The sequence below is a fragment of the Thunnus albacares genome, chromosome 7 (genome assembly GCF_914725855.1).
Source record: "Thunnus albacares chromosome 7, fThuAlb1.1, whole genome shotgun sequence".
NCBI classification, from domain to species: domain Eukaryota; kingdom Metazoa; phylum Chordata; class Actinopteri; order Scombriformes; family Scombridae; genus Thunnus; species Thunnus albacares.
The window spans coordinates 27816649-27830438 of record NC_058112.1 but is presented as its reverse complement, the minus strand read 5'-3'; the positions used below and the strand labels follow the sequence as shown (position 1 = coordinate 27830438).

Sequence of the window (13790 nt, the reverse complement as noted above, 5' to 3'; positions counted from 1 at the left end):
TCGTGTTATTTTTTACACCAAGACAAGTCTCCATTGTGGTTGTATGGTCATTATTTAGGTTGGGTTTTTGGTTTTTCAGTGTTTCTCTTCAGGTAAAAGCATGAAATATGACCTTCATTTGATTACATTAATGAACAATAACACTGCTTGAGAGAGACTTTCCATTTGTTTCCTGACATGCAGTAGGTCTACATTCAGGAAGGCAGTTAATTTGCTTTATAGAAGAATATTTAATACACATTTTATATTTGATGACATTTCGAAAGTTCCCTTATAAATCACTTGACATTTGGATGAAAACATAGCGTCTCTTTCACTCTCTCTCACACACAATGTACGGTGCCAGAGCTCAGAAACTCTTAAGTCTGCAGTCGAGCGCCAAGGTAAAGAGAAAAAAAAAACATTAATCTGAAAAATTAGTTAATGTTAAAAATAACAAAGGCCAATGTTCTAGTGGGTGCTTGATGTTTGTGTAACACACCCACGGCTGAAAAAACAATTTCGCGTCTTCACTTCACTACTGAACGTGTGTAAATGGAAGCTGACAGCTACACTTTGCACTTCCAAATTTATGTCAGTGGTGTGACTTCAGCTGCAGACCCCACAGCATCAGAGAGAGAGAGAGAAGTAAGAAAGAAAGAAAGAAAGAAAGAAAGAAAGAAAGAAAGAAAGAAAGAAAGAAAGAAAGAAAGAAAAGTCCTTCGTTTTCTTACACTAAGCTGTACATTTCTACAGCAACTAAGAAACCTCTTCTTATTCTTGCTGCTTGACCCACTGTTATTTGAAAAAAAGGAAGTTTTATATGTATACCACATGAAAGAAAGAAAAAAAAAAAGAAAGAAACTGAAAAAGCAGAAAGATAAAATACAGAAAAAGGTTGAAGAGAGCGATGGAAACAAAGACAGGAAGGAGGGGGGGGGGGGGGGTGGGGGGGGGGGTGGGGGGGGGTGGTTGACAGACAACAGTATTAAGAAAAGAAAAGGAACGAGATAGACAAATACGTAGAAAGATACAGAGATAGAGATAGAGCGAGAGCAATGGATAGAGTGAAAGAGAGAAATAGAGCAAGAGAGGCACAGAGAGAGCAGCTGTCCTAACAGCTGGCCAGCAGGATTGATGTCTCAGTGAAATAAAACTCAACATATGTCCAAACATGAGGAGACAGGCCAGCCAGAAGGAGGAAACACACACATACAGACACCAATATGAGAATACTAGTGCACTCCGAAGCAGTTGAATATGAACATGCACCCTCCACACACACACACACACACACACACACACACACACACACACCGATTAAAGAATACCAGTACACTGCTGAGACATTTAATTGCACAGAGAGAGTTTATAACACACACACATACACACACACACATAGACACACACACACACACACACACACACACACAGCCATTAGCCTAGCACTGTTCACTCAGTGTTGTAAAACCATTAAACTGCAGAGTGGTTAGCCCGGCTGCGTGTTAGCACGGTGTCCATTTCACACACACTATTTTCATCTGTCAGATGACACCCAGACTCGCTTGTTGCAGAACATGGCCTGAGAAAGCAGCCGCCCCTCCTGGATAGGGGGGGGTGGGGGATTCTGAGGGATAGTAGCCCTGTGTAACCTTCTTTTCATATCATCAACCCCCCTCACACAGAAACACACACACACACACGCATACAGACATTCTTGTGCTTATTGTGAAGTGATATGCCCAGTCTGACAGAGAGGGCCACCTGTAAAAAGCCATGTGTTAGCTTTGCATGTGCTGCAGTCATAATTCTAATGTTAAGATGATCCTATAATTCATGTTGATTTATAATACCGTGTGTGCAACAACCGCAAGAAAAAAAAAAAGGTTTTATCACAATTGATGCAACAAAATATTTCTCTGACAAAAGAATGTTGAAAGAATGTATAAAAAGCAATAAAGAGAGGAAAGAGATTGCATAGTTGCCGATTATTCTCTCAATAAATCAATCAATCTTCTGGTCTATGAAATGTGAGAAAACAGGGGAAATGTTCCCAGAGCCCAAAATGACATGTTTAGATTAATTTTTGGTCCGTCCAACAGTCCAATCCCCAAAGATATTCAGTTTAACACCATAGAAGACAAAAAAAAAAACAGTGAATTCAGTGAATTTTTGCTCAAAAAATGTCTTTATGAAAAAATGTCTTATCAAAATTGTTGTTGTTAATTAATTTTCTGTCAGTCAAGTAATAAATTAATAATTTCTGTCAACAAAAGCATGTAATCCTTACAAAAATCATGATGCAGAAGCAGCCTGTAGGTCATCTAAAAGTACTTGTGACTTTTGACCTTAGACACATACAAAAAAATTTAATGACTGCATTTTCAAGCAGCAGCATTGCACTGGGTTGGGCTTCGGTTCCCACTGGTGACACCCGATGTCAAAAATGTCCCGACTCCCAGCTGCGTAAAGTACTTTATGTGATATAAGGTGGCCGCACGGCCGAAGACGACAGGTCGAAACCCCGCAGCACTGAATTACACAAAGGATAGTATTTCTGCTCAAGGTGTGAGCCTAATACTAGAAAAACCCTGCTGTTGATCCGTGCTGTACAGCCAGAGAGGTCAGGCCTGCCCTGCATTACAGCAATGATATCAACAACCAGTCTGTTGGGAAACCACAGGATTTGCTGAATGATTGAGCTGCATTACTGATAAAAATAAAATCCCAGATGTTAAAATGCCAAATGCGTTGTTCCTCCAATCCGAATTTAGGGTGGTACAACACTTACAGGAGATGACTTATTACTGACGCATTACATTACACTATTCTTAAATATCAGTGGTTTTACGTAGGAATCAAAGACAGTATTTTTCCGATATTTTCAAACTTCTCCACCTTAGTTCTTTTTGTGTAAGAACAATCATGCACAAATGACTGATGAGCTCTAAAATCTGTACGGGCTTGGGCGTATGATTCACCACAGCAGCACTAGGCGTAAATGGTCATGTTGATAAATAGAAATGACCTTTTTCACTAAGAGCAAAGTTTTTATGTGGGTTTTTTCTTTTTTTGTAATACAAAGGAAGTAGAGTTTTTGGAATGCTTTTATTTAGACTGGATAGACAAAAGTTTGCAGGATGATGTAATTTTTGCAAAACCAATTAACTTGAATACATTCGGGTGGTGTAGTTTCTCCACTCTATCATGCTACAAGAAGTTTACATCTCTACTCTTGGATAAACTAAAAAAAAAAAACTGAAACAGGGTGCAAAATTGTTTCTTTGTCAAACGCACGCTTCCAAAACATCAGTTCAAGACCCAAGCTTCTGGTTCCACTTTAGGCATGATATATGAAACCCTACCCTACTTAGCACACAGACATACGCACATACATACACACGGCGCGATGTGGTGGTTCAGACACAATAGAAACGTTGTTTTGGGTCGGACCCTCAGGGGAACTGATGTGGGTGGAGCCAGTGGTTTGGGTCACAGAGGGGAGATGAGGGGGTTCAGGGAGCCAAATATCAGCGAGGGGGGGCTGAGTTTACAACTGCTCCACAGCTGACCAAAGAGGAAGAAAGGCAAGTGGATCCAACATGAATGATGAATGCCTGGACCCCATATCACCCCCCCCCCCCCCTCCCAACATCCCCCAATAACTTGCTCTCAGTACTGTCGTTGAAGTTTCAGACATTTTGTAGAAATGAGTGAAATTATCTCATAACAAGACAGGATAAATAAAATCATTTCACTTTTATATGGCTCATAATTTTTCTGTTTTTCACAGGGCGCTGCTTATAAACGTTTCCACGTGTCACAATTGTGCTGTGTTTCCTGCTCCTAGCAGACAAATTTTCATCATAATTTATGGTTAAGTTAGCAGTTCCAAGTTAACAGTTCAAATCATGTGTTCACTATCAGGAAGAGAGGACAAAAATGTAGAGAAAATACAAAAGAGCTTGTGATTATGCACCAGAGTGAAAATTATTTAACCTCTGTGGCAGATTTTTTTTTTACTTGTTTTACCAACATTTTTGGACGAATGATATGCTAAAACAGAGATGCAATATATATATATATATATATATATATATATATATATATATATATATATCGAAGCCATGTGTTTGAGGGTTCACTGGAGACAAACAGTTGTCATCACAGTTTGCATTGAAACAGACTGAAAGTCCACATCTTTGAAGAGCCGTGTCAAACACACTCCACTGGTTTCAAACATGATCTCTCTTGGCTATGACACACGCCGTTTTCTTTTTTCATTACAATTATATCATGTTGGTCTTTGCCAGATGTTGAATTATCAGGTGAATAATTTGCCATTTCATTGAAATTCTAGTAAAAAAAGGAGGACTTGATAAAATCACTATTTAATCTGATTCTTTTGGATGACATTCAAAAGTGTTCCGGCAAACCACATTGCATCCACTCGTACCATATGCTGGCTGGCCTGCAGCCAAACTGAGCAGGAGAAGGCTACCAGGCATATCCCACTGACTGTATTTGTAGTCAAGACCCACAGGCTGTGGCTGATCATTAGTAAAGAGATCCCTATCAATTACAGGGGAAGAGATTGAAACTAACCACAAGAAGTCCAGGGGGAGTTGGCCTGTTGGCAGAGACGAGGAGAGCAGTACTGACCACCGAATGCAGCTATAAGTAGATTAAAAGTTCAAGATTTAAAATTAAATAAATGTTTCGATCAAATAAAGCCTTTCTACACACTGCCCTGTTGCCCCTAATACGGCTAGATGGGACAGTACTTTGTCCACCGGTGTCTCAAATGCTAATCTACACACACACACACGCACACACAGACAGACACACACAGACAAAGCTTCTACCTGCACACAATCACAGCTCAAGCCGTCAATCCCATAGAAGAAGGCAAACATAGTGCCAGAGCCAAGACCTTGTTAATTAGCCAATAAGCTTAACTCTCGGGCCCGACCCAACTTGCCTGTTAAGCTGTCATCACAACTACTTCCACCTGAGTGTATGAATCATAAGCCCTCACACACGCAGACACACACACACACACACACATACAAACAGATTAGGCACACACAGGGCTCACAGGCCTCGCTTAAAGTTCGGTCATGCACTCTGGCTTCATTTGTAGCTTAGTTGAAAAAGCCTACAGATGATTTAACCTGGGCTGCAGGCCTGGGCGAGTAACTAAGCGGCTGATTGGAAGAAAGATCCATTTGTTCCCCTGTAACAAAAAGAGGAAACCCACAGCTGTTTTATTTCAGATAGCACAGGTGTTGACAAATACATGGACGTACACAAGTCCAGGATGCACATCATTACTCATCTCTCCCAACCCAACTAGCTAGACCCCCTCCGGAGAAGAACATACTTTCCACAGTTTGAGTGGCGGTAACAGCAGAGATGTTGAAACAGGCTTTCAGCGCTGAGAGAGAACAAAGCGAAGCCGGGCAGAATGTCTGTATTGTCACAGAGGAGCAGGGTTAGAGGAAGGCTTGGCCTCACTCTGACCTCTTCTTCCAGCTGGGGAAGCCATTATATGGGTGATTGGGTGCCCAGCTCTGGCCTGGCCTCAACTCAATGACACAGTGCAGACTCCTCCAAACTGGACAACACAGGCTTACCACACAGTACATGAACAAGGCTCATAAAACAGTAACTGCACCAGAAGCTGCAAGAGGTCACAAGACAGCGTAGTTGGAAGCACTCAGAGAACAGCAAACTTGTTTCCTCCTCCTACATATTGACTACACTGTCAAGAGGTTCACAGTGTAATTTATTTGTTGGATTTAATTAAGATACAGTGGCTTTAATGAAGTGTTTTAAAGACCGCAAAACATCCTTGATTATTATTTTTTTTAGTTTAACACTAAAAACTCAGCTAATCTGGCTCATCAGGACTGTGTGGGTGTGGTTTGACAACATATGATTGACGGTGACCTGCCAACATCTGCAAACAGCCGTAACAGCATAACTGTCATCAGAGTTTGATTTAAATGCTGCTAAATTCTGATTGTTGCACCTTTTTCAACCATACCCCTCCCGTTTCAAGCCAGTAGGAAGAACTCAAATTGACAAAAACACAAATTAAGTAAATGTCTCATGTGAAATAACTAAAACTCATTTTTGGTGAAGAGATATTTTGCATTCATGTTGGATCCAATCTCTCATCATAAGGATCTGGTTGATAAAATATGTTTTCAGGGCCTTTAATAGTGCATTGCTTCTCTAATTATTGTAAGGTTGTGATATTTCCTGTCTCCATATGATGTATGGGGCAGTTGACGTAGTCCAGAAACGTGAAATTATACCATTGGTCTGGGTTTTTATGTATATCCAGTGTATGCCATCCAGTAGGTTCTAAATGTGCTGTTTTCAGCTAAATATGCTGCACATTTTTTTGGATATCTACAATAGATAAATATAATGATAAGGATGTGTGGCTCTCGTGCAATGGATTCGATTAGGTTAGAAAATGTCCATGTCTATTCAGACTGATGGGTAACTGTCAAGCTGCCTGTCAACACTGTGAATGTTCAGTGATCATAAAAAAAAACATGAGAGCAATGTCCAATCCAATATATGACACTGCCTGACTTGAAGCCTTTTTTTTTCCATCCAGTCAGTCTTTATACTTTTATCTCAGACTGTGGGGGAAAAAAACAGATGTTCTGTTCTTCATTTGTCACACTTAGGAGAAGATGTCTCCTTGTTATTACGATAGACTGAGACTTAACTCTTAGTTCAAGTAAGGTACTTCAGTTGAAATTCATGAATTAGTCACACCAGTGTCCGTTTTATAGCTCTCCAGCAGTACAGTGTGGTGGTAATTGAGCCTGAGCTCATTTGCAAATGAAACACATGAATTGTACAGTAATTCATACTAGCCCTGGTGTAAGCAGGGATTAGAGTGATGTTAAGTGTTTGCCAGGCGCCGGAGCTGCTCTAGGCACATTAGATGGCTGACTAAGTTGGCATGAGGGTGCCATGCCTATGCCAGGGCCTGTTAACAGTGGGTCTGCCCCTGTGAGGAACAACAATACAGATGATGATAATTCAGTCATCAAAACTGAGGGAGCCTGATTGCACACTTCACTGGGTTAATGTCCGTCAGGCAGCATCCAAGAATGGTTTGGCATTCAGATAACTATGTCCACTCCTCACTGCCTTTCCCTTTTTTTGTGTTGAGGGATTAAGGAGACACGATGAATTGAGATTAATGATCGCTAATAAGGCGCCTGTTGTTAAGAAACAAGTTATAATTCGGGTTGTTTCTTTGGTTATTCCATTATTTAATTCCCCATCCTCTCTGTCTCTTATTTTTAGATACAAAAATGACACAGGATGGAAGAGCATTTCCATTCACTCCCACGTCTGGTGCCCACATTTTTTCTTCCAATGTACCCTCATCCTGGCCTTGAACATTTTATTCAGTAACCAGCCTACCAGTCTGATAAGTGCTAAGTGCTTTAATATTATGGAGGAAGTCTTTTGTATGCAGTAAGGCTTTGTATCTAAATCTTCACACAATGCAGGCACAGCTCAACATAAATAGTAGATTGTCAAGAAAACGTCGGACCTTCACCCGCTTGGCTTGTATGTTATGAAAGTCCAGTCAAAAAGGATGTATTTGCAGCAACCAGCTGTGTGGTAATACAGCTGGTTGACACAGTCTTGTAGAGTTCTTGATAAAGCTTTTAAAAGCTGAGGCGGCAGTTGGGTGAAGGAAAAAAAAATCTCACACATTGCAAAGCGAGGCCATGTCTATTCATTAAAACTGTCACAGGCACTTAGGGCTCCTCTGAGTGGTGAACAGCTAACAGCGTCCCGACAGGGGGTGAGCACAGTGCGAAGGCTAACAACGACATCATCCACACTTTAGCTCTGGGCTACAGCGCACAGAGGGGTCAGCCATGTTAGGCTAAGTGAGCGCTCAGTGGCTAATAGGGTCTGTTCCATTTGATCATACAGCCAATCTAACCTAAGGGAGCTAAGACGGCAGAACCTTTTCAGCAGGAGGCGGAGGACGAGGCAAAGGGACGGCCTTGTTCAGGCTTTAATGTGCTTGCCATTTGAGTGCTGATGATCAAATCTGGTTGTACTGGAAGACGATTCTGAACGAAACCATGTCGTAAGTGTCAGTCTAAGTGAACACATGCAACTGAAGAGTCAGAAAAAAAAGACTTGGAATAAAGGCAGAATAAGTCTGCGGAGCCTTCTGCCATGCAGCGTTTGAAATACAGAATGATCTCTCATTGGTGCCACACCGATCAGTACATAAGCCTATTTACCAGGATGGCCTTGCACTCCTGTCTGCATTACATTCCTTTAACAAAGCAAAAAAAAAAAAAATCTGACAGGTTATGAATTTTGAATGCTTTGCCCTCACCAGTAACCACCAAAAGAAATCTTTCAATCAGGATGTGAGCAAGGTTGCCTGTCGGAGAAGGATTCTAAAAATGTGACAAAAGAGATTTTAAAGGCCTTCTGTAGTTGGAGAAAATTTAAAAAGACAATAATCCGGTGATGGAGAGAAAGTTATAATTTGATGAGGAAGTATTATTCAATAACAAATGAGAGAAAAAAAAAGGGGTGTGGAGCTTTATCACTCATCAGTTTTAAATGTAAATATCTGGGGGTTTAAATGCCTCTGAAGGAGAACTCACATAATGGAGCATTCAGCCTCAGCAATCTATTGATCACTCCCAATCGTTTTAACTAAACTCGTTAGGAAAAAAAAAAAAAAAGCAGAGGTACCCGTCAATATCCAAAATGAAACGCATTACCGGCGCGCTGCATGAAAGACATTTTTATAATGAGTCTTCAAGGATCACAGAAAAATGACATGAACATTTACAAGGCTAAAAGACAAGAGAGTTATTATTCATGCTAACGCTGTATGTTTGCAGCGTGCCTGGTTATATCGCGCGTTTATCTCGTTTGTTTTTGTCTCAGCTAAGCGTCTGCAGCATGATCAATGCCACTTGTGAGTCCTCAGGGATAGAAGCCTCGCTAATTAGCAAAAGGAAGAACAAAACTCAATAGAAAGCTCTTTTTTTTTTTTTTTTCCTAAAGAGAGGGAAAAATATACAGGAAATCTGAGTCATTTTGGGCATCGTTGGATGAAATATTTTGGGGCTGTATTCACAAAAGAACTGTGGCGCTACTAATGTATCTGTGTGTGTAAAATCCACTGCTGATCTGCCAGCCTGTGCGCACAAGACTTTCTGCATGACTAGAGCTTGTTTTTTGTTTTTTTTCTTCAGATATTTGGAAAGACAGACTCCAGCTTTCTTTCAAAACATTTATATAGAACATGATATTTGAATCTAAATCCATCATGCCCCTTTAATTTTTTAGAAAATGTTTAGTAAACGTGCTGTTTATGATCAACATCAGTTTCTATCTGTAAAATATTCCCTGATCCAATTGAGAGGGCTGGAAACATTGTGGAAAAGGAAAAAGAGAGAGAGAGAGAGAGAGAAAAAAAATTGTGAGAAAACTAAATCAAGTTTTTTTCATGTTCACTGTTACGGATTATTTCACTTTATTGAGTTTTTCATGCTGCACAAGAACAAATAGCGGCAAAAGAAAATAATTCTGATATCTTTAACTGGCTATGTGCAGAAACCAGCCATAAAATTGGAAAAGCGTAATCTCAGAAACTAAGCAGGTAGTTCTTGGATGGGAAAGAAGCAATCTACACATGTGAGGAGGGGGGGGGGAGAAAAAAAAAAGATAAAACAGAAAAGAAGACACACACTTAAAGTTGTCCCCCAGCATTTCCTTCCACTCACGTCCTCTTTGATTTGACAGGAAGATGTCACAACACTTTTGAACACAGTCACACACACGTTTTTCCTTTCAAACCAGTTTCTGTACTGTAGATAAGAGGCGAAGCTACCTATCTTTCAACTAAAGACTCTGTGTACTACTGTATTATGCCCTCTGGCTGTCCCATTCTGGCCCACTTTACTGTATCAATAACAAAGTAAAACCTCTAAATGAGAGAGATCAAGCACTCCTCTGATATCATCACGATTACTATGTGCACCATAACAGTAAAGAGGTGTGTTAGATGGTTTTTAGATCTGGCTTGCTGAAGGTTAGGAAGGGGCAAGCTGGGGCATGGAGACTTCACCGCTTTTCCTGTGTTAGTGGTGTAGATCAGAGGAGCAGAGGAGAAAGGGAAACCTGTGTTTTCACTGATTGATATTATGATCCAAGGAGTGAGGGATCTGTCAGTTGTAATTTTAGACGTTCAAAGAGCCTCTGGAGAGGATGTGTTTAGAAAGAGAAAACAAAATACAGAGATAACGCTGTTTTCGTTATATATCTGTGAGTTAACAGTAAATGAGTAACAACAGAGTCCTGTCTATCAAACGTAAGGGAAGGAACTCTGATCTATAACTGTTTCTGGAGCTTTCTATCCGCAGTTGAAAATCAACCACATGCCCTATGGTTAAAAGTTTATCTTTGTTAGTTGTTATAAAAGTTACTTTGAAGCTGAAATATGGATCTGTGTTTGTTAAGATATCATATCTTTACGATCAGCTGTTGTTAGACATAAAAGCGGGCACATTTACTGTGGTTGGACCTGCTGTTTATGTGCTGCTGTTCAGCCTGATGACTCTAGCCGGTCTGCAGCCAGCTTTAAGGCTGACAATGCAAATAAGGTCCGGTCAGACGAGAGCTGCTGCACAAAGTGTGACATGGCTATAAATCAGGGTCAGTGAATTACTTTAATATAGAAACATATACATCATCCTTTGCTACTTTGGTGTGTAATTTTACCACCTCGGTCGAATATGTTGGTTCGTTGAGCAAGATAGAAAGCTGCACAAGTCATTTTTGTTGTACAGGAGGACAAACAATAATTCTCCAAGGAACTAGAAAAAAACCTGGCACTGAAGAATTCTGACAATTACACTTGTAACTGCACCCATACCACAAAATTTGCATTTGGGTAATGAATTCCTGCTCCAGTAACGGAAATCCAAAGGGGTAACATGAATGAGAATCATCCCTGCTTCAAATTAGTAGAACAATTAAATGCTCCTTCATGGGTTTAAACCATCTTTCAAACCTGTATAAGCTAATAAAACTCTCTCAAAGCCCTTCAGATGAAGACAAAAACATGCATTTAGTGTTCCCCTCATGTTGTTAAATGGTTATATACTTTGCAGCCTCCAGGTCTGAACTGTTGAAGTGTGTGCCCCAGTTTCCCTGGAGACATTACGACTGAAACTTATGACTGAAACTCATGTACATACACATGAAGGGGGAGAAGACTTTCTCTTACCGTCTTGTTCTGTCTTGGTCAGCTCCACGAGCTTCTTCTGTTTCAGTGTGTCCACCACATCCGCCAGGCTTCCTTTGCGGCGTTCCGGCGTCCCGAAAGCGAGGCCGATCATCGGCTCCCCGCGATCCCTGGAACACTCCTCTGGCTTGGGTGGAGAGGTAGAGTTAGTACGGTAGGAGTAGACGGAGCAGCCCTTACTGCTTTCATTGTCCTGTGAAGAGACAGCAGATGAGCACATCGAGGTTAGAACATAGTACAAAGTATCAGCACTGATGCAGGATGTTTGCACATGATCAGCATCCCCACACTATTATTTTGGAGTTAGCTGACGATTGCTTAGCTTTGCTTGACCTTACCATAGGCTGACATGATGGGGAAAGATCAAGTTTAGGATTGTATTTTGCTTCTTAAAGAGCGTGATGGTTACAGTACTTAATCTGTCTGTCATCTGGAGCACAGTGATGTCACTCCATTGCATTTCTTTGTACTGGTAGTGTCTCATGTTTGTGATCCACTCTTCTATTGCTATACCTTAAGTTATACTGGATGACAGTATCATTTTTACTTGAATATGAAACATACCTGCACTGTAAAATGTAACTTGTTGTAACTTGTTCGACTTAAAAATATGAGTGAAAGGGCTGCCTTAAAATTTTAGATTAAGTCAACAAACACAAACAGTACCTCTAACACCACCAAATGTTATCGTGACTAAATAGTGCATGTTATATAAACACTTGGTGGATTTAGATCTGTTAATATATTGAACTGGACAGGTGGTTGCTTGAAATTGTAAATTTAGCTCAGATTAAAGTTGGTTTCCATTTAGGGACTGAATTCAATACTAACCTTCAACATGGTTTGTATTGTTTTAATTGTTATAAGAAGAAACAACCGTGACTTATTTTAACATGTATTAGAGTCAAACAGCAAGTTTCCATCATGTGACATATCATATGTTTTCAACCTATTCTCATTCCCAGGTCATCAGATACCAACGCTTTGTCACGCCGCTCGTTGTCCGATGTACAAGGTGACCTTTAGTGTTTGTATGAGATGCACCAGGCTTTCAACTAACTCCAATGTAAACCCATCCGCAGCAGTATTAGACATCTATCTATCTATCTATCTATCTATCTATCTATCTATCTATTGGGTTGATGTTTTCTTCAAACTACAAAAAAGAAGAGTCTGTGCAGTTTTAATTCTGAATCTGCTGAATATGCTGATCATGTTTCTTTAGAAGCTTAATTTAATGAGTTGACTGGTTTGGAGATTATTTTAAATGTGCCAGTAATGTTTCCTTAGTTTCTGCAAGCCAAGATTTCTGCCATTTTTATATTCAGAACCTCATGGGCACAAATTCACACATATCAAAACACACCGGTAAGTTAAACTGATAAGGGATGCAAAGTGGATCACTGATGTGAGATCTACAGAATATATGTAGTAGACAAGACATTTTTTCCTTAGATTTTTGGTTATTTCTTGTTTTAATGACAGTGACTTTTTGATAAGGGATGATAGATATCTAATGGGCCTTTCTATTTTGTGCTACATGACCCGGGTGTTTGTGTCCCAGTGCTGTTTGCTCTGCTGGGTTATGAGTTAAGTGAGAGGCACAAGGGGTCTATATTTACCGAGAGGATAAGCCCTTCAAGACAACCACATTGTCCCACACAACAGACACTTTAGCACAGGTGTTCTAACACAGGGGCTATTTCTGAACGCTTTCTCCTCCCCTTACAGAGTGGGGGGATCTCCAAGAACTTTAGGAGGCTTATGTTTCAAAGACAAGGGGCTTTGGCTAACAGCGGGATCTTAAGACGCCCTTGAAATGGCTCCAGGAGGCCCTGTTGTGCACTTTGTCTTTAAGCGGAGGATGCCTCTGTAATGAGGATTAGGAGATAGAGTGTCACTCGCGGATTGTTCAGGTGTGTTTTTTCAGGCCCGTATGTAACGGTGCCCAGGAGTTATGTATACAAGCAGGGCAAAAAAAAAAAGCCTGGTGGTCAGATCATATTAAAAACCAAAAGGTCACACATTCGGTCACTGGTGCAGACAATGCATGTCCATGACTACCCCTGTTATCTTGCAAATTGTCCTTGAAGCCTGATTTTTTTTTTTTTCACTGACTGAGGATCACTCAAAGGCAATGCTGTATGTTTAAATGTAAGAGTAAAAAAGTATGAATCAGGAAATAAAAAGTTTTAGTCAACTTATGAAAGCTTTTCAAAAATGTGTTCTACAGAAGAATAAGTCTGTTTTTATTAAATTATGTGAGTTCCCTCACATTTGGTTGCAGGTTTGTAATGCAAGAGAAATTTTTGGTGTGAACTTATTCTTATCTAATCTTATTTAGTTGGAAAACTGCTGTTCATTTTTTTAAACTGGCAATCAAAGTCCAAACTTTCTCTCCCTTTTTTGATGGATTATTCCTCGTTACTAGGGGACACAATGAACATAAACATACATACATAAATCATTTTCTATTAAA

The 13790-nt window shown here is 40.2% G+C and overlaps 1 protein-coding gene across 3 annotated transcripts in view; it reads right to left on the bottom strand.

The window, feature by feature from the left end:
• LOC122985814 (transcription factor SOX-6-like) overlaps positions 1-13790 on the bottom strand; it is a 115155-nt gene that overhangs the window by 60028 nt on the left and 41337 nt on the right. For all 3 annotated transcript variants that reach the window (XM_044356755.1, XM_044356756.1, XM_044356754.1), the window contains one exon: positions 11294-11504. In XM_044356755.1, the coding sequence (XP_044212690.1) occupies positions 11294-11504 (211 nt within the window). The remainder of the gene's footprint in view (positions 1-11293; positions 11505-13790) is intronic.